This window comes from Trachinotus anak, unplaced genomic scaffold (genome assembly GCF_046630095.1).
Source record: "Trachinotus anak isolate AG129_WGS33_773 ecotype Australia unplaced genomic scaffold, CSIRO_AGI_Tana_v1 ptg000018l, whole genome shotgun sequence".
NCBI lineage: Eukaryota > Metazoa > Chordata > Actinopteri > Carangiformes > Carangidae > Trachinotus > Trachinotus anak.
In genome coordinates, this window is record NW_027273869.1 from 4,988,061 (window position 1) to 5,009,912 (window position 21,852).

At 42.3% G+C, this 21,852-nt stretch overlaps 1 protein-coding gene across 1 annotated transcript in view; it reads right to left on the minus strand.

The window, feature by feature from the left end:
* Positions 1-17,368, minus strand: part of ntf3 (neurotrophin 3) — a 38,397-nt gene extending 21,029 nt beyond the window's left edge. The window contains exon 1 of the mRNA XM_071502808.1: positions 17,168-17,368. Coding sequence (XP_071358909.1) covers positions 17,168-17,185 — 18 coding nt within the window. The 5' untranslated portion in view covers positions 17,186-17,368. The remainder of the gene's footprint in view (positions 1-17,167) is intronic.
* Between the last annotated feature and the right edge of the window lie 4,484 nt (positions 17,369-21,852).

A 21,852-nucleotide genomic window follows, 5' to 3' on the forward strand; every position in this document is an offset into this window, starting at 1 on the left:
CCATTTGATCCTTTCACATCCAGTGTGACTTCGTACAGAAACTGGCCATTGTAACAGAGCCCTGCAGGGACACGGTTTGTTCAGCAGGATAATCTTCACTAATCAACACCACTTAATGATTTTTGAAGCCTAAATACAATCCCCAGAAGTAAAAAAAAGCTATTTTTAGGCTATAAACAAACGACTGATTGATTTAACTGAAGCCTTTCCTCTTACAAACAGTTTGTAAGAGCCGAGTGTAAACACAACAAGGTTGTGAAGGTGGACTGGTGAGGAGATCGGTTTTCATTTTCATATACCGTGTGATGATGTTTAATGTCCCTGAAAACCTCTGTGGTCTCATTTAGACACCAGTCTTTTATTTAGGGGACGTAGAAGCTCAAAGAAATCTCAACCAGGGTTATTTACTGACTTATTTTATGTCTTCGAATAAAGCAACATAATGAAAATATCTTGAACTTGTTTTAACCACCAACCTTATTTCACTCAAAAACCCTCCGAACACCCAGAGATTTACTGCTAAAATACTATGGACACAGTGCAGCAAGGGAAACCTACGATACATCATTGGCATTACTTTAAGCATTAGATCATGTACTAGTGAACACTTCACTGCCATGTTGTCTAGACGTTCAGGGAACCTTAACAGCACCCTGTAGGGGATGCACATTCACAATGCAACACACATTCCTGCTAATGCTTTCACACTATTCCACTGATCCACAGTGCACCAGGGAACGCAGCAATGTTCCAGCAAAGGCAGATGACTGCAGGCGAGTCAACATGGATGTAAATGATGCAGATCAAGCAATAATATACAGTATACCTAAAGTAAAATCTGCTTTGCCAGTGTTTCATGACGAAGGGACTGATTCAGCAGGCATGCAGGGTCTCAAGGATACAAACATAGCATTTAGTTGAGTAACACTAAATGTAATCAGAAAAGTCCACAGGGCACCTTTGTTTAGAGTACGGTTTGGAATTTGCTCTTGTGAAACTAACTGGCTTTTCCTGTGGAAAGAAAAGTGACTATAATATCCCCCAGAAACTGGTGCAAAGTAATGACGTGTTTCTGGTGGACAGATGTGTTTTTATATTTAAAAAAGACTTTACTGATTTAGTATTGCATGTTCAACTATGGAACTTGTGAAACATTTTTTTTTAAATGGTCTGAATCGAGGCAGCAGCTGTCGAGTCCTAAGTGTCTTTGATAAAAAATAAAATACAACTGTCGTCTCTAAACCAGTTTGATGTCACTTGACTTGACAAAGCTCCTTCACAGAGAGAAGGATGTTACATGACTGTTTTCATAGTCTAAATAGTTAAAGGTCCCATATTGTATAAAGTGGGATTTCCATGTCTATTTTGATTATAAAGCAGATCTAGGTTCTATGTTAATACTGTGAAAGTATCAAAGCCTCAGTCCACAGAGAAATGCACACAGCCTGTATTCAGAAACTGAGCCTTAAAACCAGCCGTCAGGACTTCTGTAACTTTGTGATGTCACAACAAAGCAGTCACCTCTCTTAGCCATGCCCCAAGCTCCGCCCACCTGGACCCACCATTCAACCTTGCAGGATTTGGTTTCTCTGACCTGAAATCTGCTGTATTTTTATTTGATCACTCAGAAAACAGTCAGCCAATCAGAAGAGAGGCTCAGATCCTCTTTTCTGATTGGCTCACTGACTTGTTGTTACTAGAGCTCCAGAGAGAAGCCTGAGAGAGGAGACGTAAAACTACACTGAGATGGTTTTTGGTTCTTAAAACAAAAACATCTTGAAACAAATATATCTTTTGATGGATATCAACTTGCCAAATAAAACACAGGAAAAGTGTAAAATACAGGACCTTTAAAAAGTGTAAATGTGTGGTTTTGACATTGCCCTTTTGTGGCTTTGCCAAGTGTGGCGTTAAACTCAATAAACTGACAGTACTGATGCAGCAGCAGGTGAGCGTGAACCACTGAGCAGACAAAGTATGAAGGTATCATCATAACCGAGTAGAAACGTGTTTGAGTTTATTTGAGCTTTCACACTTCAAGCAGAGAGGATAATCTAATGAGTGAAACCAGCTGCTGAAGTGTCGGAGCGAACCTGCAGCGTACTGACCCTCAGTGCCCCATGTTTCTCTCTCCCCGGTCCGTCGGATAAAGGAGGGCAGCAGTTTTGACACATGCCCGTTTAGTCCATGTGTGACGGACAGGTGAAGAAATAAGAGAAGACAGCCTCCGTCCACAATGGGCCAGACAGACAAAACAGGGCTGGCCGCAGTGTTAGATGTCTGCACTTTGCTCGGAGAATGAAGCTAAATGCTGCTTTGATGTGGTTTCCATTAAACTGTACATCTGACAAGGTCCACTCTGACTCTGTTTACACACAAACACACACACACTGAACAGTGGTTTTGTGCTTTTTCTTCTAGTTGCCGTCGTCTTTTAATCAGTTTCCTGCTTCTTCCCAAGCACTTTGTGACACGTTTGTTTCCTGAAAGCACTCTAGAGTTACATTTAAATAGACTTGACTTTATATCACACCAACACTTAAGTCAACAACGTCTCCACAGGCCTGACATGGAGCCTCAGGAGGACAGAGACACAAAGACTGAACACAGGAGTGGGCTGACAACTGAGAACTGTGTGATCTGAACACTCTCACAGAGGTACGGCCGGGAGAGACCGAGCAGTAATAGGTTATAATAACCAACCCAAATCAGCCGCAGAGATCAGGGGAGCTAATCCAGTGTCAGGACTAATAGAATCACAGACACAGGAATAGACTCTAGGGCTCAACGGTGGCTTTGACCTTGCTTCAGCGTGTGTGTGTGTGTGTGTACGATGGTAGTATTTACTGGATTGATGATCAAGGGACCAGAGTTAGATTACTGACCGGGCAGAATGGGCAAAGTGAGTAACAGTCACAGACCCCCAGAATTTAAAGGGCTCCAAAAAACTGAAGCTTGTGTTTGTGTTTTAGGGGAAGTGCAGACAGTAAGACTGAAAATCACGTAAAAGGTCACCATCTGAAATCATGCCCAGTTTGTTTGTGTCCGGCTGGTGATCGAGCTTAACGAATGTCAAAGTTCACTGAACCTTCCCTCCATCTGTGGAGCGCCAGTCTCCAGCTCCGCCCTCACTGTAGCCATGATGTTTGTTTTGTTTTGGACTGTCTGCTTCCCTTTTACTGGTCTGCTCCCAGGTGCCCCAGCTACAACAGCATGAAATCACATATGTTTGAAACGTGAAAAGGAGGCGTCTCCCATTATAATCACCAGTTTAAACCTTACTCGGGACTGGACGCATCCTCCTCATTACCCTGAGTCAGTACGCCACTGGTTATGGCTTATGCCAGGTGCTTGGACCCTCTAGTTTAATTGGAAATATGAATTTGGGTTCTGCTTCTTTACCTGATCTTAAAGAAGGTTCCAAAGTCAACATCTGTTTTTGGGACTTTAATTATTTAAGTTTTGCTTTGATGTTGCAAATTCATTTAATGTTTAAATAAATGAACACACGGCTGCTATTCCATCATAGAAAATCTGTCCACACTGCACATATATTCTGAGCGCTGGTGTCTTAATAGAGGCTCAGCAGCTCGTTTTTACCTTGAGGCCTTTTAGGAAGTGCGTCTAGCCAGAGATATAAACCCCAGATGTCCCAAAGCTTTTAGCCATATCTATACCAATACAAATTTTTTGTTTCCTTTTAACTATTCACACCTTATAATTACCATTAATTAGCTCTCAAACCACGGCAGATGGGATAAGAGTCAAATGAGTCATTACCACAGTGTGTCACATGCAGCACACATGATCGACCATCTCCTGAATGATAGAAGAATAAGCTGCACTAAAGTTCCACAAGCATGTCAACAACAACTCCAGACAATTACTGAGCTTCTGAGTCATGATGAATTTATTCACGATAGGATCTGCTCAGATGTTTTTTGTTGTCCCAGCCAGTCATCTGGCTGTCATCCTGAAGTGAGTTTTTTACCGTCTGCGTGTCGCATGGTTCCAGGGAAGATGGTGGAAATTACAGCCAGACCGAAAACTACACTGATTACTACATTATGAACTTTTCTATTTCTTTCTTTCTGTTTGTCCAGAGGAGTGTGAGACACTTTGTCTTTTTATACCTGAAGTGGAACTACAGAAAGAAGAAACAATACAACTGAAGAGTTAAATTCACAAGCATTTTTAAGACACAGTCCAACCTTTCTCGGTCTGGTATGACCAGTAGCTTATGTTAGCAAACACAGATACATATTTTCTAACATTACAGAATCAGTTCACTGATTTATTGACTCCTCTCAACTTACCCTGCTGTAACACCACACTTAACCATTTACCAGCATCCACTCCAAGAAGGAGGTTATGTTTTCACTGCATCTATTTGTTTGTTGGCAGGATTACACAAAAATACTGAACCAATTTGCACCAGCTTGGTGGTGGGATGGGGCCTGGACCAAGGACGAACCCGTTAAATTTTAAACATCCAGATCATGTACCATGAATTTGAATTTATTTCTCTGAAGTGTATGTTGACTGTTGTTTGACATTGGTCTCTCAGTGTCTCTGTGGTGTATTATCACCTTTGGTCACATGTTCACAACTGTGGAAGATACAATACAAGTATCTATAAAGGGTAAAACTTGGTACACTGGGGTTTAATTTTAAGATGAGTGTTTGTTTGTGCCCGTTCTAAAAACGCCTTCAGTAACTGTACAGTCAGGCTCTTTGGATAAAAGCATCCCTCAACTGTATATACTGCATGTTAACATGTCTGTGCACATGTATGTGTTTACACTGTAAAACGCTTCCTGTCTGAAATTCATCAATATTTCAAGATGTCATACGTCATACTCGTCGTATGTTGAGGCTGTAACAGAGAACAGCATCCTGTCTCCACTACCTTACATCGGAGATGTCAGATTTATTCCTGTTTGCCCAAACTAGTCCTGGGTGTTGGTTTTGGCTCATGTCTGCAAATCTCTTCAAGTGAGATACAAAGTGTTCAAGCTGCAGCAAGTGAGAAACCTGAACATCATACATTTAATCTTTTATCAACAGATATATGATTCACATCTGTCTGATCTCTGCCAGCAGATATTGTCACATGCTGGATGATTAATGACCTCTAAACTATTTGGCTGTAGAGTGTTTTGGCCTTATTTTGGTTTGGTAAATAGAAGAATTACTACATTTTCTGGCTTTGCAGCATCTCAGAATAAAGAAAAGTTTTTTAATTCTACCACAAACTCAAACTGTCAAGTATTGTTGGGGCATTGTTTAAAGATATGATGGGCTGCCTTCGAAAAAACACATTACAGTAATCACACCACCTTTAACTACACAGAAAGTCAGAACAGATGTTTAAATGTCAAAAACACATCTCACACAACGTTCCTGCCAAGCTCTAAATGTTAAATTAGCATTTTCTTAAGCTCAATTTTGGCGTCTACTTTCCCCAACGTTTCAGCCAGTGATCGCTTCAAATGAAGGAATCTCCATTTTTCAAATGGGACTAATCTTTTGTTGGTCTTTTTTCACTTAAAACACAGCAACGCTCTCCATCCAAACCAGCACTTAAGCACTCCAACATCAAAGCAAAGAAATGGCCTGGCTTTATTCATCTGGTCATGCCAGGACAACATCATGGCTCCTGTCACACCGGGACGAATAACTGTAACAAAAGACGCCACATCCACTTATACTTCAAAACATTTTGTTTATGATACAAGCATTTAGATTCTGGCTAAAGTGGGGAGTCCAAACCCCAACCGTGTTGCCATTTGTCTTTCTGATGTTTTACTCGACCTTCCCTCCTTTGCCAACTGGCAATGGCCAAAGCTGTGATTGACCTGCTCAGTTCAATTTAGATTCACTTATTTTCAAAAGGTTTCAAATTCATTTTATCTGACTTATAAAGCCATGGAGTCCCGAGCTGGAATAGAAAGGTTGGCTTCACATGCGAGGCATTGCAAAGTGTGAAGATTGTCAAAGTGCGAGGTAGAATGGCGTGGCTCTATGGACGGCATGCGGTCGTTACGTGAAGGTCTCGACAACTTTTTGATGGATTGTCATGTAATTTTGTACAAACATTCATTGTCCTCTGAGGATGAGTCTGGTAACTTTTTATTCAGTGCCGCCATAACGTTGACATTTGTAGAGAGAGAGTAGAGAGTAGAAACCAAGCTGGAACTGAACCTGACAGGCTGTTGTGTTTTTTATGTCCGAACCCGACCTGAGTCCAATGTGCTTAGTCTAAACTAAGGCAGTGAGTTTGTGTTACCCTGTCATGCAGTTGCTGTAACCACGGTGAAAGCTCATTTACCCTGACTGCACATGTGGACATGTTGCCCATCAAAAGGCTGAATATTTTGACTTTTTGTCAGAACCCTGTTGTGTCTTGACAACTGTTGTATAAATCACCATGAAACCTCCTACAAATATTCAAGGTCCCTTAAGATACATTCTCCAAACTTTCCTATAATGATTTGGGAAACATAAACATGCTAGATAGATACATGGCAGACAGAGCTATTAGCAGTTCCTGTTTGCAGTGTATCAACAGATGCACAGATAAGTATGTGATGATTCTCAGTCAGGTTACAAGGAGTGCCTTGTCTCTATCATTTCTACACATCCACTGTACTTTGTGCTTAGAGCCAATTAGCAAATGTCACCACGTTAACACCACCGTGCTTATTTCACCCTCACTAGTGTGTCTGTAGACTCTTGTTTAATCATCCGATTACATTTAAACGTAAATCCTGTGCAGTGTGAGGAAAGTAAAAGCCTGCTGTACTGAACTCTCTGTGTTTCTGTCCCATCCTCCACTCTGCATGCTACCAAGTTTGACACTTTCATGCAAATATCATAGAGATGAGTAGAAAGGTATACATGCAAGACAGGTCCTAATTGTCTGTACATTAACGTGATGAAAGTGAAAGTTGAATAAGGGCGAAAACAGCAGCTGGCAGATGGTGCAGTGTTTGCACAATCACCAGTGTCGATGCACTAATTTACTCCAATTATTTCCCTTTTGAAGAACTGTTTGCGACTTCTAGTACAAAAGACATCTGACGATCTAATCCCTGTTTTATGATGTGTGTGTGCTGCAGAGTTTATTAGATGCAGACAAACTAACCACAACTATCCTTCCTCACATACTGTGGCAAGAAGTTGTGTTACTGTGTAACAAAACTGTGCAGTCAGGTTTTCTTTCCCTCTGCTTTTATAATCGTTTCACTAAACACTGGGCTGCTGTTACTCAAATGCCGACTCCGAGTCCAACAAGTTCTAAAAATAGTCTCTGTGCATGTATCTCTCTCTCTGCCCTGCACTTGTGCTTAAACCATTCAAGCTGGAATGGGAAACAACAGAGAGATAAAAGCATGGTATTATCAGTTTACTGAGATCAAAAACTGTTTCTACCAGAGTATTGGAGTCTGTCAAACAACCAAATGGCCACATTTGGTCATGCACAAAATAGGTTTTGAGTTGATAGGAGCTTTTAAAATATTGATTACATTGACGGAGCTAATGCTGTGGGGAAGGCTAGTCGACAGATTAAACATCCAGTCACCCATCAGGCCTGAGCAGGAACATTAAAGACCCTGACAAGAGAAACTGACAAGAGAAACTGAGGAATGACAGCACTCACTATGAAAAGAGTTTATCACCAAGCCATGCACAGATGTGTTATAGATATTGGATTGGTATTGGATGGAAAACAAATTATTGTAAGCTGGTGTTTAGCAGGATGGTCCAATAGCACCGTGCTGGTCTGGTAGTAGGTTTTGTTTTGCTGCTCTGCTGTCCGTCCACCATCCCCACACTTATGTCCCAGTTTCCAACCAGCACATGAACACACCACAAAGTCAAGCTTCCAGTGCATTACCACCCAAAATGTATTTAAAGTCGCCCTCCACTCAAGAATGAGCTCTCCCTGTTGTGACTTCCCTTGGATGTGTGAATGATGTATCTGCAGAGTTTTACGTTTTTCTGCTGAAGCAGGAAGTTTTCTCTGTGCTCACCTTAAATCTGGGGTTAAAGCCCCATTCAGACAGGAGGGAGATGGGAAATTAAATATTCGCTGTGCTCCTTGGGGGCATTGGAGGATAAATATACTCTGTGAGTTCATAAATCATTCCCCTTCTCTGAGTCATAACTCAGTCACATCTAAACACACAGACATGAAACAAATTGATATCATCCAGTGTGACTTGCTCCTCGGTGTCTTCTCATTATCTCATGTTTTATCACAACTAAACATCTATTAATCCACTTTGAAAGCATAAAAGAATGACACTTCAGAACTTGCCTGAGAATATCAGGTTTTTAAGTTTTCTTCGCGGTCAAAGTAATTCAGTGATTGTTGTGTGTACATCCATGGGTATGCTGCAAACAGGGACTGCTAATAGCTAGCTTTGAGCACTTTTAATGGTGCAAACATGTAAACAGATATAATTTAGTTAAAAGAAAAAAAAAGAAAAAAGAAACACAGGGCTCAAAATAGAATACCTGCAGCTGATATTACAGCAGCACATTTAATGAGGTTTTATGGGGTCTGCCTCTCCTGATGGCCTGAATGTTACCCACATACACACAGCTGACCAGATTAAAATCACTGACCAGCTCAGGCAAAGTTAAAATCACCTCACCTCCCCCAGACAAATAAATCCAGTCTGAATGGCACTTAAGACGTGTACCTACAGGCAGGACTTCGAGACTTACACACTTTAGACTTGTGTAAGTTTGCAACTTACACAAGTCTAAAGTGCTTCCAGCGCACATACACTAAGAATGGACTTTTCAGTGAAGTAGGAGACATCCTATGATACAAAATATTATTCAAACAGTGTCTTTTTATGTATTAAAACATTTGTGGGGGGGGTCCTTTAACTTTGACAAAGGTTGCATAAAATAAGTGTGACAGATTAGTTACTGCATCCGAAGCTAATTTCAATCTCTGCAGCATCATTTTCACCCTGTATCAATACTCAAAAAGTAAAAAATGTGCTAACAAAAGACCATCTCTTAGTTCTTCAACAGCCGACTTAAGGTTCAGGGTTTTGGCTTCAGGGTAAAGATTAAAGTTAAGATTAGTCTCATGTTGAGGTTAGAGGTAAACCTAACGACAGGACAAGTAGGGATTGAGTTTGTGGTTGAGACACCAGGCAGCAGGTTTCACCCTCAGGCCCTCTGAACATCTGTTAGCTCAAATATCAAAGGTGGACACTAACCTGACACATCAGTCCACAAAGATGTCACCTATAGGTATCTCATTCTATCAGGAGAGAATGAACATGGCCGCTCCCGAGTATTTGAGCTGTGATTATACAACAGGTAGTTTGAGGTGGCACATCAGAGCTGTGTCCTTTCATCCCAGCGAAGTATTAAAAGCATCAAAAGAGACACCATGTTGACCTTCCTGGGTTCTCTTATAATAGTCTATCCACTGTATCGCCACAACTGAGAGGAACTTTAAACACAGCCTCTGCGGTATTACTGCTGCGAAGGGGTCATCTGTGTAAGACGAGAAGAAACGTAACAAAAAGCAGGTTTTTCCAGCTTTTACATGCTGGTGAAGTAAGAAAAATGAAAGAGTCAAATCTGTGGCAAAAGCAAGCTCTCCATGTCGGGTCTGAGCAAATTATACAGCAGCCTTTTATTTTGGAGATTTGAGATGCATTCCAGTTTCACAAGGTGCCACTCAGATGGTTTTAAATCTCTGCTGAAATCGTACATTTGAAATGGATTTGACTCGACTTTGGCTGTAGTTTCATAGTTTTATCTGGGAAACAATAATCATCTTAATGGCAAAACGTCCGAGATCCTGATCTGATATAATCATCTAATATAATCCAGTAAAATTTGGTAAGGGTGACTCCTTCACCAAATTGAATGAAAATGTGCGTAACTTTTGTAGACAGCCAGCTGACAGTCAGACTAACTAACAGCAGCATGTTCATCTTCTTTGGCAGGAACAGCTCAAGGAGCGGAGTAGCAGTGGAAACTCACTTACTGCATTTACTCAAATACTTGTTTGACTATTTTCCATTTTATGCATTATTATATTTCGGTGCTGAATTTGTTACGCTCCTTACATTTATCTGAAAACTCTTGTTACTAGTTATGTTACAGATTAAAAGTTTATACAGAAAAATATGAGATTTTAAAATACAGTGTAAATAATTAAACCAGCGATTATTTTGTTGCACCTGTTAGGTCGGGACAGTTTACACCCGCATCACTGTTGTTAGTGCACAGAGCTTGATGACATCACAGCTTGATTAGAATTAGACACATAAAACACAAAAAACGTATTCAGTACAGATGGAAATGACCCCACAACGCTGAATGTCAAAAACACGTCAACAGGTGAAATGCAAGCAAACAGGAAGCAGGCAGTCTGATTAGGCACTGTATGTAAATTGTTAGGCACATCATAAACGACTGGTAACTCACAGGGGCAATTTGTTCTTCTTTAAACACAGATGAAAGTCTTAATAGTTACAGGTGATTAACCACTCTATCAGCAGTCAATCCCATAATCTGATTTACGTTAAGCACAACGCCTCAGTGAACTGGCAGCGCTAATAACAGTTTGATTTGTTGCTCTTTATCAGAGAATTAAGTGACTGGAATATTCAACTAACATCAGAGGGCGGTCCAAAGAAAATATTATTATTAGGAGTGGGCCATCTGGCCAAAAGATCGTAATCAATCTTCTTGGGTGGAATCACAATCAATGATCTGAATCACAATCTACATCCTGTTTCCACTCTGATTTTATTGTGAAAATCACGGCCAGAAGTTGTGATTCGTATCTTTCCACCGCTTTGACTCCTCTTTCGAATGTTTGTCTGCTTGCTGCTATTCTTCACCCACAATGTTGTCCTCTGTTTACAAATGGTGTCACAACCAATCACACGTTTCTCTTAGTGCATATGGAGTATTTGTTTGGACAGCGCTGGTGCTATATTTAAGTACTTTAATTTGAAACTTAAGTTGCCGCTAACCAGCTATCCCCAGCTGGTCTCACTTCATGTTTCCTCAGGTCTCTCGTCTCATGGACGGACTGTAACTCCACCGCCTTAAACTGCAGCTGGTGATGGTGGTTCTTGTTCTGCCGCTACGCCAAGCTCGCTGAGGCTACAGAGGAGAACAAGGACTGCTGTCGCCAGCTACGATTAGCAGGCTAGCTGTTTAACAGTTAACAATGGTCTGGTTGACAGCAATTGAACTTAAATATCTAAATATAGCAGCTTTTAATGAAGCGGTCTGTACAAAGAAAAGTAGATCATGTGCCAAAGTCAGATCATCCACCAGCCCCCCTCCCCACTCCGGGCATTTTTGTACAGTCCCTTGGTGACGAGCCTCCCACACAGTCGACGTATTGTTAGTATACGGGTGGATATAAGAGCTGTTTCCTATCAGGTGAATGACAATCTGTGCACATTTTAATACTAGTTTAAATACAATCCAGCTGCATCACATCTGGACAGAATCAAACTTGAGATTTGGGTTAATGTGGGGGAATGGGCACAGATTCACACCAACATACAGCTGCTGTCCAGTAAAAACTATGTATCTCTAAATTTAATGATGATGAATTTTTCATATAAACTAAGGGAGTAAGTTTTCATGTGGTTTAAGAAATGTCTTGTACTTTTTCTTCTAATTAATCATTAATCAACTCTGAAAAATGCATTGTCACAAACCTGGACTGTTGTTTCTCTTAGCTCATGAAAAGTTGACATTTTGGAAATATGTGGTTTTCATAGGACAAAAAGCTAGGTTTTAATCTGCATTAAAATCTGACAAATCAAATCCATGGAGGCGTGTGAGTAAAAAAAAAAAAAAAAAGCTTGTATGGGAATGTGTCTCGGTCAGTTTTATCAGTGATCAGCTGTATCAGGATGGGCATGTTATCAGGAGGTCACTGAGTCTACCTTTTAATGTGGAAACAGAGAGAGTGGAAAGAAAAACAGGCTGTGAGGGTGAATCAGAAATGGAGAGGGGAATGTAAAGAGAGAGAGAGAAGGAACATAAAGATCCAGTCGGTGGATGTGAGGGAGATAAAGAAAATCGTTGAGACAGAGAGGCAGATTACTGGGTCAAAATGGACAGAAGGAGGAGAACTGAACTGTCATATGACTGAACTGCTGGTCACCTTGAAACCACATGATCTCTATCTGCCTCTCAGTGGGAAAGATGATGAAACAGACAATGAGAGAAAGTTCAGTTTTGTCAGGTCTGTGCTGGGACTTCAGTTTAGATTTAGCAGCGTTTACATCGAGGTAAGAGTCGGGGGTTACGGGTTAAATGAATGAACCTCCTAAATGAATGTCCTGACATGTATATGTGTGTGTCTGTACTGCACTCCTCTGCACCGTGCTGTTTCTGCTCCACACAGCAGAGACGGCTGCCTGTGCCTCACACAGATCCTCACAGTATGTTTTGCTCTAACTAGCCATAAGAATGTGCAGCGTATAAACACCCGGCTAAATGTGTAAACCATCTCGGAGCAGGCCGGGCTGTGGATCTGCAGCCATATAGAATGAGAGGCGCAGTTTGATCCAGCGAGGGGCGTGTGGAAAAAATCCAGACTTGATCCTAAACACAGGCTGAACTCACAAACATCTTTTCCAATCTCTCGCTTTTCTACTCTGTGCCTCACTCTTATGTCACTTTACAAGATATCTAGAAGTACGTTAAGTCTCTTTATGACCTCAGTACCCAGAAATCCTGTAAGCTCACGTTCGACAACTTAGCTCAGCTGGAGTCCAGCTACGAAAGCCGAAACACGGTTCAGATGCTTGACCTCGACAGAGCTACAGACACCACATTTGACACAGATCTTTTAGAGATGTACTTGAGCCTCTTGACTTTAATTACAAAACACTTTTGAGAAGCAGAAACAACCTGCAAGTAACATGAAGTGCTTGCAGAGTGACGGGTGGGGCGACAAGGGTTACTGTTGGTGCTTCTGCAGGTGACGTGGCTCTAAACCCCAGAAATTAAAAGTCAAAATATGGCAAGTTGATGTATTCATTAAAACAACATGCAACAAAGTGCAACCAGACTTAAATACCTGCTGTCATGTTCAGATTATTAGTAGCACCTGTGCGTTTCTGAAAGCAATGTGTGCTGTGGGGAAGGCCTCCTATGTAAAACAGCTGTGATAAAACGCAGTCTAGGATTTAGGATTTTCCTAAATGCAGCTGCTACAAAGACTCTGTGAATTTGCAGATCTGGATCTTGACCTTGATCAAATGATCACTGAGCCACAGGAGGACTGGTTAACAAACGGCAGCTAAAGTCACCTGTAATTTAACATCCTTTATAGCTTGAGTTCTAACAACTGGTGACCACCTTTAGACAGGGTCAGATTAACCCTGGGCCCAGGTTTGCTGTTGGGTCCCTACCGACCCCCATTTACCCTCTCCTGTCCGACGCAGATAGACCCTGACACGTTCAGGTTCCCTTTACGTTCAGTGCAACAAGTAATGAAAACATACTTCAACAGTGTTAGACTTATTTAGGAATAAACTGTATGTGTATCTGTATAAACTTTAGTAGTTAGGATATTGCCTGAATATCAGACACCCCCCTAACCCCACCCCCACCACCTGTCTGTGAAAAACAACAGTATATTTTGAACAGATGAGACTCATTCAGACTGATCCTGCAGAGACAGTTAGTTTCTTACCCCTGAAGCCTTAAGACAAAAATATGAAATAGGTTCACCAAAGCAGACACTCAATTCCAGCTGACATGCTGTAAACATGCAGTGCTTTCAGGGTCCTTCAAGGCCCCCTGGACAGTTGCCCATAAATATCTTACCCTCTCTGCTGCTCTTGTTATGTTAAGATAAGAATTTCTGCCTCAAAGTTGCTCCAACAGGTCTGAGCCTCCAGCATACAGCCACCTCTCTAACACCAGTGATCTTCTCTGACAGTCTCAGATTCTGTGACACCATCAAGTTTACTATTACAGGGGAAGATTTAATTGTAAAATTTCTGGAAATGCGGAAATAAACGTGGCTGTAAATTGAATTACATGTAATGAAACAGCAGAGAAGAGAGGAGGAGAAGAAATGAGAAACACTATGTGTTAGGTTGGTTCACGGACACGGCAACTTCCCATCAGTCCCTCTGGAGATGTCATGAACTAAAGTTAATGAAACATCTGTGATGGGATAACACCAGCGACCCGCCCTGCTCCTCTCAGTGTCCAGCTGCTGCTCTGATCTCACTGACCAACTGCACAAGTTCAATCCCATCATTTCATCTATTTGCTCATTTAAACGCACAATGTGTAATTATCTGCTGCTCTTGATGAAAACGATAACAGAAGTCGTGAAGTAGCGTGGGATCATGGGAGTTGTTGTCTTCACCACCATTAGGATTCGTTCAGGAGGTTTTCACCAGAAGCCAAATTATCCACGGTGGTTTCCTCCTCTCCAAAACAAACAGACCCAGTGTTCAAATCTGGTTAAAGAAAAACAAAACCCTGAATTAAGTAGTCTCACATTAAAAATCTGTTTCTCTGAAGCTGTTCAGTGGACACAGGACGTCTCAGAGGGGCTGGGAGCCCACGTTTGCTCAGCTTTTTTTTTCTGATAATATCAGATCCAGACGTCCGGTGACTAAAATCCTTCATCTGGTTAAAATATACAGTTAAATACGACCAAGATCAAAAAAGTGAATCTTAAAAATGGGGCTTCAAAATAAAAAGTCAATTTTGTGCTTCTGGCAGAAAACCACAGCACTGACACATGCACAGAGGAGATATGATGTCACTGACAGGCGACCAAACGACTGATACCATGATTAAAATCGCTGATTTCTCTGGTTTGAAAAGTGCCGGAAACTAATGTTAACTTAACAAAATGTAAAACATAGGTCACATATTACACCGAGGAAAAGTTACACATTATAACTTTAAGCCTCTAATTAGCAAAGAAGGTTAATAAAGCGTTCTGTCCCACAATCCTCACTTCACAGTAGCCTACACATTTACATCGACAAGCTTCAAAACACAACCACAGTCATTCTCCTCAGTGAATTGTGCAACAGTAAAGGCTGCAGTACCACAGGGAGCGAAAGTCAACCCCATGAGATGTTTGTACAATACCATTTCTTAGGATTGTTGTGTGTTAAATGGAAGTATTGATCTTTGATTTCTCTGCTGGTGGCCGTCGCTCGCTCTCATCCTCAGTCTGTCTGGGGATTTAAACCAGCAAACTTGAGTCTAAACCGCTTCCTAAACCTTCATGCTAAGACTGATGCTGTTCATTCAACACATCCTGCTCCACGGATAAAAGAAACTGGGGCAACAAACAAAACAGGTAGAATAAGGGGAGAGGGAAGAAGACAGAGGAGGGGAGGGGGAAAGCACAAAAAGGCTGGAATGCAGAACCAAAAAAGGAACAACAGGAACTCTCCACTTGCAGTTTGTTGAACCACCTGGGAGCCATTTCGGGCCCTTTTTATGCTCATCTTCTTTATGCTCTCCCCATGAGCCCAGCCCCTAATCTGTTCACACCCCTCACTCTTTCTTTTCTCCTTTTCTCCTGCAGTAAAACACAAAATGAGCCTTGTTAAACTGAGTCGTTGCAGCTGCACCCAGACCTCAAACATGAAGGCAACAGCCCACAGCTGTAGAAGTAAGCCTTTCTTAGGGGCTGCTTGGGGAACCCTTTTTTTTTTTTTTTTTTTTTTTTTTAACCCATGTGCCCCTAAAAGGGAGTAACAGAATGGAACTGGCCCTTCTCTCTCGCCTCCTTCGCTGCGTCCTCGTTTCCTTGTCCCGCTGTGCGCCGGAGAGGCTCTGCGTCAACTCCGCCGCTGCAACAGCTGCTTCAGCGGCCTCCGGTGCGCACGCACACACATAAAGTGGACACCCACGGCAGCAGGAAAGCATCCACTGAAGGCTCAAGACGCCCACTGATGTGCGCCATTACGCAAAGCTGCCCAGACCACATGTCCATGTCAGACACACCAAACTGCACCGCGGCGCTGGTCAGGCCGTTACACGGAACCAGACTGGACACATATTTCTGGGTTATTGGAGTATGTGGCTGTTATTCCACGATAAGAGGGTTTAGAACTGATCCACACATTTACGCAGAAACATGAATCAACCCAAACACCATGAAGTGAGGAAACACGGCCAAGTTCTTTCCTCTTTTTTTTAAATTTTAATATACACGATCTTGTTCTGGGTGTTACTGGCACACGAAATATTTACACCCACTCGCTCCAGACATGACGCGTAATTTATTTACTTATTATTTGCGACACTTGGGAAAGTTTGAGCTCTGCGCGCACAGAGGCCACGGTCTACATGCACACACACAAACAAACACGCGCCCGGGCAAAGGAGCGCACAGGGCGGGGGAGAAGGTTGACTCGACGCAGAGGCCGCCTTTGTGTTGGGAGTCAACTGTGACACATCCTCTGTCACTCCCACTAACAGCGAGCCGGGGCGCAATTAGCGCGGCGGTAATCCACAGACACGGGCCGGGCCACATCTGAGGGGTTTCCCGTGCGCATCGGGCCAGTCCCGCTCCCTCCAACAGGGAGCGCGACTGAAAACAAGCAGGAGTCTCTAATGTTTGTGTGCGTAAGCTGGCTGTGGAAAGACCCAGCCCTTTTGTCTACCTGTGCACACAGAGAGAGAGAGAGAGAGAGAGAGAGAGAGAGAGAGAGTTTCTCCGCGCTGGTTTGCCTTCAGGCAGCGCACGGCGCGGCGCCTCTCACATTCTGCTGTGTTTAACTTGCCAAAGCTGAAGCTTAGAGGAAGAAATAAGCCCCTGCACATATCACGCACCTCCCATGTTGAGGGGAAATCAGACATTTAATCCGCTGCACATAAAACCAACTGAGACTCGACTGCGGTGCCAAATTCAGTTCCCCAAAACTTTTTCAAGCTACTCGTGCAAGCTGTAACCCCAGCAACTCCGTGTCCACCGCAGCATTTGATGCACAACTGCGTGAGTTTTTTTTTTTTTTTTTTTTTTTTTTTGGTCACCTTGAACATGTTGAACACTTTGGCTCATCCCCTGCCACTCGTTCGTGCCACAGTAGTTTTTCAGCGAGAGAAAAATAAAATGCTCCATGAAGCGGCAAATACAAACAGATAAAGGTGTTCCTACCGTAATAAAGGTAACCATAGCATCGGCGGGTTAGTATCCAACAGAGTCGACATGAAGGTGACTAATTTTTAGACGGAATGGCGAAAACTTCCCACTTTCTGAGGGCTGCCGCCTGCCTGTGCGCCACACTGGTTCTGTGTGGAGAGGATCAGGGTGTGCGTAATGCTCTCTCTCTCTCTCTCTCTCTCTCTCTCTCTCTCTCTCTCTCTCGCTCTCTCTCTCTCTCTGGACGACATAATCTACGCGGCTCTTTCTGTGACAGGACAGATGGCTCTTGGCGCATGTTACTGCAGAGACCTGCATGCACGCTGCCGCTGGCTGTCAGGAGCGAGCCTGCCGACATGAATTAGGGCACCGAATTAGGCGTGCGTGTGCGCGTGCGTGACTAATGCAACCTTTACTTCTTTATGGTCTTTCTGTGGCGTTGGCTGACATTTGGAAGAGACTGAACGTTTCAGTCAAATAGGCCCGTGGTTTCTTTTAAGGATTGAAAAAAAAAAAAAAAACCTTAAGGAACCTTGGTGGTTTTTAATATAAACAAAGACCATAAAGTAGTTTCTATTCACATTAACACAGATACAATGACATCTCTGTGCTGAGTGTGAGGATGTCAATGGAGCAAAAGAAAGATTGTGTTAGGATGGTTGTAGTGTCTTTGACATTTCTGTGTGTATCTTTGAGCCAATATTAGTTTCATGTGTCTGCCTTTAAATGATGCCGGTGTTATCTCTGCAACACAAACAGAAAATGCAGGGTTTAGTGTCAGACACAAGGAGTGAAATGTTACAGTTCACTTCATTGTTCAGGTTAGTCCATGAGCTAGCCTACCTTACAGCTAACAGCTAAAACATTAGCTCTGACAGCTGGCATGAAAGACATCTACACAGACACAATAAACATGATTTAAGCTGGACTGTTAAACTACATAGAAGACAAACCTGTCACAAAAATGTTACAAATGACCTGTGCTACAAACATCCTCGATCTCCCCTACATACAGACACAGTGAAGGTCAGCGTAACATTACTAAAAAGACATTTATAATGATGAAAAGTTGAAAGACTGACCTCCAGACATGTTTTATAACCAAGAAAAATACTCTGTTTTGAGTGATAATTTGTTTCAGATGTTTTTGTCCACAAAAATGTTCAATTACCTCATTAAAATTCAATCAACTCCCTGTCCTGGAGTCCAGACTCCAGAAATATGCCCGTTTCAAAGTTTAACTACTGGACACAAAATATCTGCAACTTCACTGAGAAATCCAGCCTCAGTGTGAGTGAGCTGGAGCCTTTAACTTTCCACAAAACAGTAGCTTATTGGACCAGGGTGAGCATCTAGAATAGTTGTGCTCAGTAACTGTGGAATCACTTTCAAGTGTAACCAGAACTTCTGTTGTTTTTTTGTTTTTTTGGTGAACAAGGTCACGTCGTTTTATTCCTCCTCACACTTGTCCAGGTCTTGATGACTTTCAGAGAGTAAAACACGTCCTCTGGCTTTATGAAAACATGCTAATATATCTGTAATGTTTCTGACTGGGGACTGAGTATTTCATCATTGACTGGAGCAGTGGTTCCCAAAGTGGGGTCTGGGGACCCCCAAGGGTCCTTGAGGGGGTTCCTGGGGGTCTCCCACAAAAAGGGGAATCATTTACCTTCACTACAATTTCATTCATAAGCAACACAATGAATATGTATGACTATTCTGGTCATCCGTTTCAAATACTTTCTGTAATTAAACATGTAAAAGCTAAATTCTTATCAGATGAGGGTCTGTGGTTCAATTTGTGTCGGTTTAGGCGTCCTTGATGTGAAAAAGTTTGACAACCACTGGACTAGAAGTACAAAACTTAAAAAGAGGAAGTCTTGACACTGGAGATCACAGTTCCCTGTCCGTCTCCTGACAGTAAACAAAGTTGGTTTAATTAATCATGATCCTTAACTCAATAGTTCCAGTTGATTAACCTCAACCAAAGCTCAACAGCACAAGAGGCAGATAATAAAACACTAATGTGAATCTCTGTTTGAAGTCATGTGGGTCAGTTTGCAAGGCAACGACAATGTAAGAGGAGTTGTAGATGTTGTTCCTATTCTTCCTATTGAGTGACCACATCAGTCAACCACAACCTATTGTGCTGTTCGGATGCGAGGATTTGCTGCAGTAACAATCTGACTGGGGATCAGCTTGTAGCCAGTGAGAGACGGTTCACCTGATGTCACTGTGTTGTTGTGTGTGTATACACAGCTGATTCTCCAGAGGCCCCTCACGGTGGCGTCAGACAGTCTCTACAACATCATTGCACATCACGTTACTCTTTCTACTTTGTGCACATACTCATTTAACTCTGTGCTGGTGTGTTTGTGCTTTCAGCTTCTGCGTCCATTTGGACAAACTCTTCTTCTGTTTCCGTGTCTGAGCTGATTTCTCAACCCAAGACATCAAAACAGACTTGGCAGCGTCTGTCAGCTGCACATCTGGTCTTGCCGCTCCATCTCTTGTCAATTTCAACAGCACATCTGGTAAAAATATGAATGTTTTCTAACTGGCCAGTGCACGCAGGCAAGAGCTAGCCTGACCTGGACAGGTGGGAGGACTGATATTAAACTTCAAATGTAGAGTCACGACCTGCAGTCAGGCTGTGTACTAGAGCTCTGCCAATCACAAAATAGTTGTAGTGTCATTTATTAATTTTATGTTTATGGATTTTTAAGTTTAGCTCTAACCACATCCATGAGAGCAGATTTGTACACACTCTGACAGATGCTCTGCCTGAAAGGCTAAACCCAGGGCAGGAAATCCTCTCTCCACAGGAAGAGTCCCAAAATATTAAAGAGATCCTTTAGAGCCTTTGACCACTAGTGGTGCTATAGATCCATGTTTTGATGAGGGGGTCTCAATCTTGTTTATATCTTGAGGTCTACTAGCACACACAATCACAGTCTTAATATATTCCTGCCAATGGTTTTCACACCACTCCTCTGATCCACACACAAATACAGAGTGATATGATAGAAGCAGTGAGTAATACTACACATTAAGTACCACAATATATCATGCTTTTATCTGTTTTCAGAAATACTCTTTTCAAAGACACTAAGGCTAATTTTTCATCACATAACCATTAAACTGATATTTCCTCACAGATTCAGTAGCCTTGCTCTTGCATGATGAACGACGTGTTGGTTGTTCCAAAAATATCTTTCAAATATCGGCCAATATTTCAAGTTCAGCTGGAAAAAATGTTTTGCTTTGCAGCTGGGCTCATCTGAAGTCTTAATACTCCACTAAATCTTTCTTTTTATCTTCACCCTGCTAAAGAAGAAGTAGTGAAGAAAAATCACCAAAACTTAACAACTTTCACAGTAGGTCTGGCAACTTTAAAGACCCAATTACTGACTTTTATGCTTTTTTCACAACAAATCAATCAAGTTTTTGAGCAGACTTTAAAACTCTTCTCCCTTGAAGAGAGTGACTGTGCTCTCAAACTTATTGAACTCGGCTATTTAAGTTGTATTTTTCTTCTCTAGGTACAGAAAGTTTAAAAGAATAAGTTTACTCCAGTGTCTGGACCATCTCTATAGACCAGACATACTAAACAGGCAGAGTCTGAAATACAGTTTAATCTGGACCAGGAGCAAAGCTTCAGCACGATCCAACCCGGACTGCTTTTGAGCAGCACATTGCTCTCATGTCACCTGAACCTGAACAGTTACCTGGTTCACTGTACCAGGTAGGTAGGTAGGTAGTAGAGATGACCATTCATTGTAATCACTGTAAAAATACCAGACATTTAGTATTACCGTTTAAACTTTAATGATCACTATAGCCATGATCGATTACCATGGTTGATTACTGTGGTTGATTTAACCCACATTAGGTACTGTATGGGGTGCAGTGGTTAGCGCTGTTCTGGGTTCGAACCCCGGGCCTGGGGCCTTTCTGTGTGGAGTTTGCATGTTCTCCCCGTGTCTGCATGGGTTCCCTCCTAGTACTCCGGCTTCCTCCCACAGCAGGTTGAATGGTGACCCTAAATTGCCCATAGGTGTTTGAGTGAGTGTGTGTGTGGCTGTTTGTCTCTATATGTCAGTCCTGCGATAAACTGGTGACCTGTCCAGGGTGTAACCCTCCCTCGCCTGTCAGCTGGGATTGGCTCCAGCCCCCCCGTGACCCAGACTTGGATAAGCGGTATAGAAAAAGGATGGATGGATGGATGGATAGGTACTGTACAGCATCAACCAGCAACAGTCTCCCAGACACATTCAGAGCAAGAAACATGGATTTGTTTTGTGTGATTCAAAACATGGCAAAGGGCAGTAGCACACCTCTGGAGGTTTTTCCACCTTCAAATATCCTTTTTACACCAAATTTAGCAGGTATAAGCAAGTTTTTTAAATGCAGGTAAACCCACTCAAAAAGGCAATTGACTCCTTTTACACTGCCAGACGAGTTTACCTTTCTGTTCAGAGAGGACACACAATGAGCAATGTCCTCACGTGCACTTACAGAGAACACACACACAGATGGAGAAGAAAACAAGCAGCTAGCTGCAGTGCAAACTGAAATAAAATAGATCTGTTACACGTCATAGCCAGAGGTGACAGGTGTGTCTACAGTGTTTAGCTGTGTCCCAGTTCAGGGGCCACATCCTTTGGAGGCTGATGTGAAGACCGATTGAGTCACAGCAG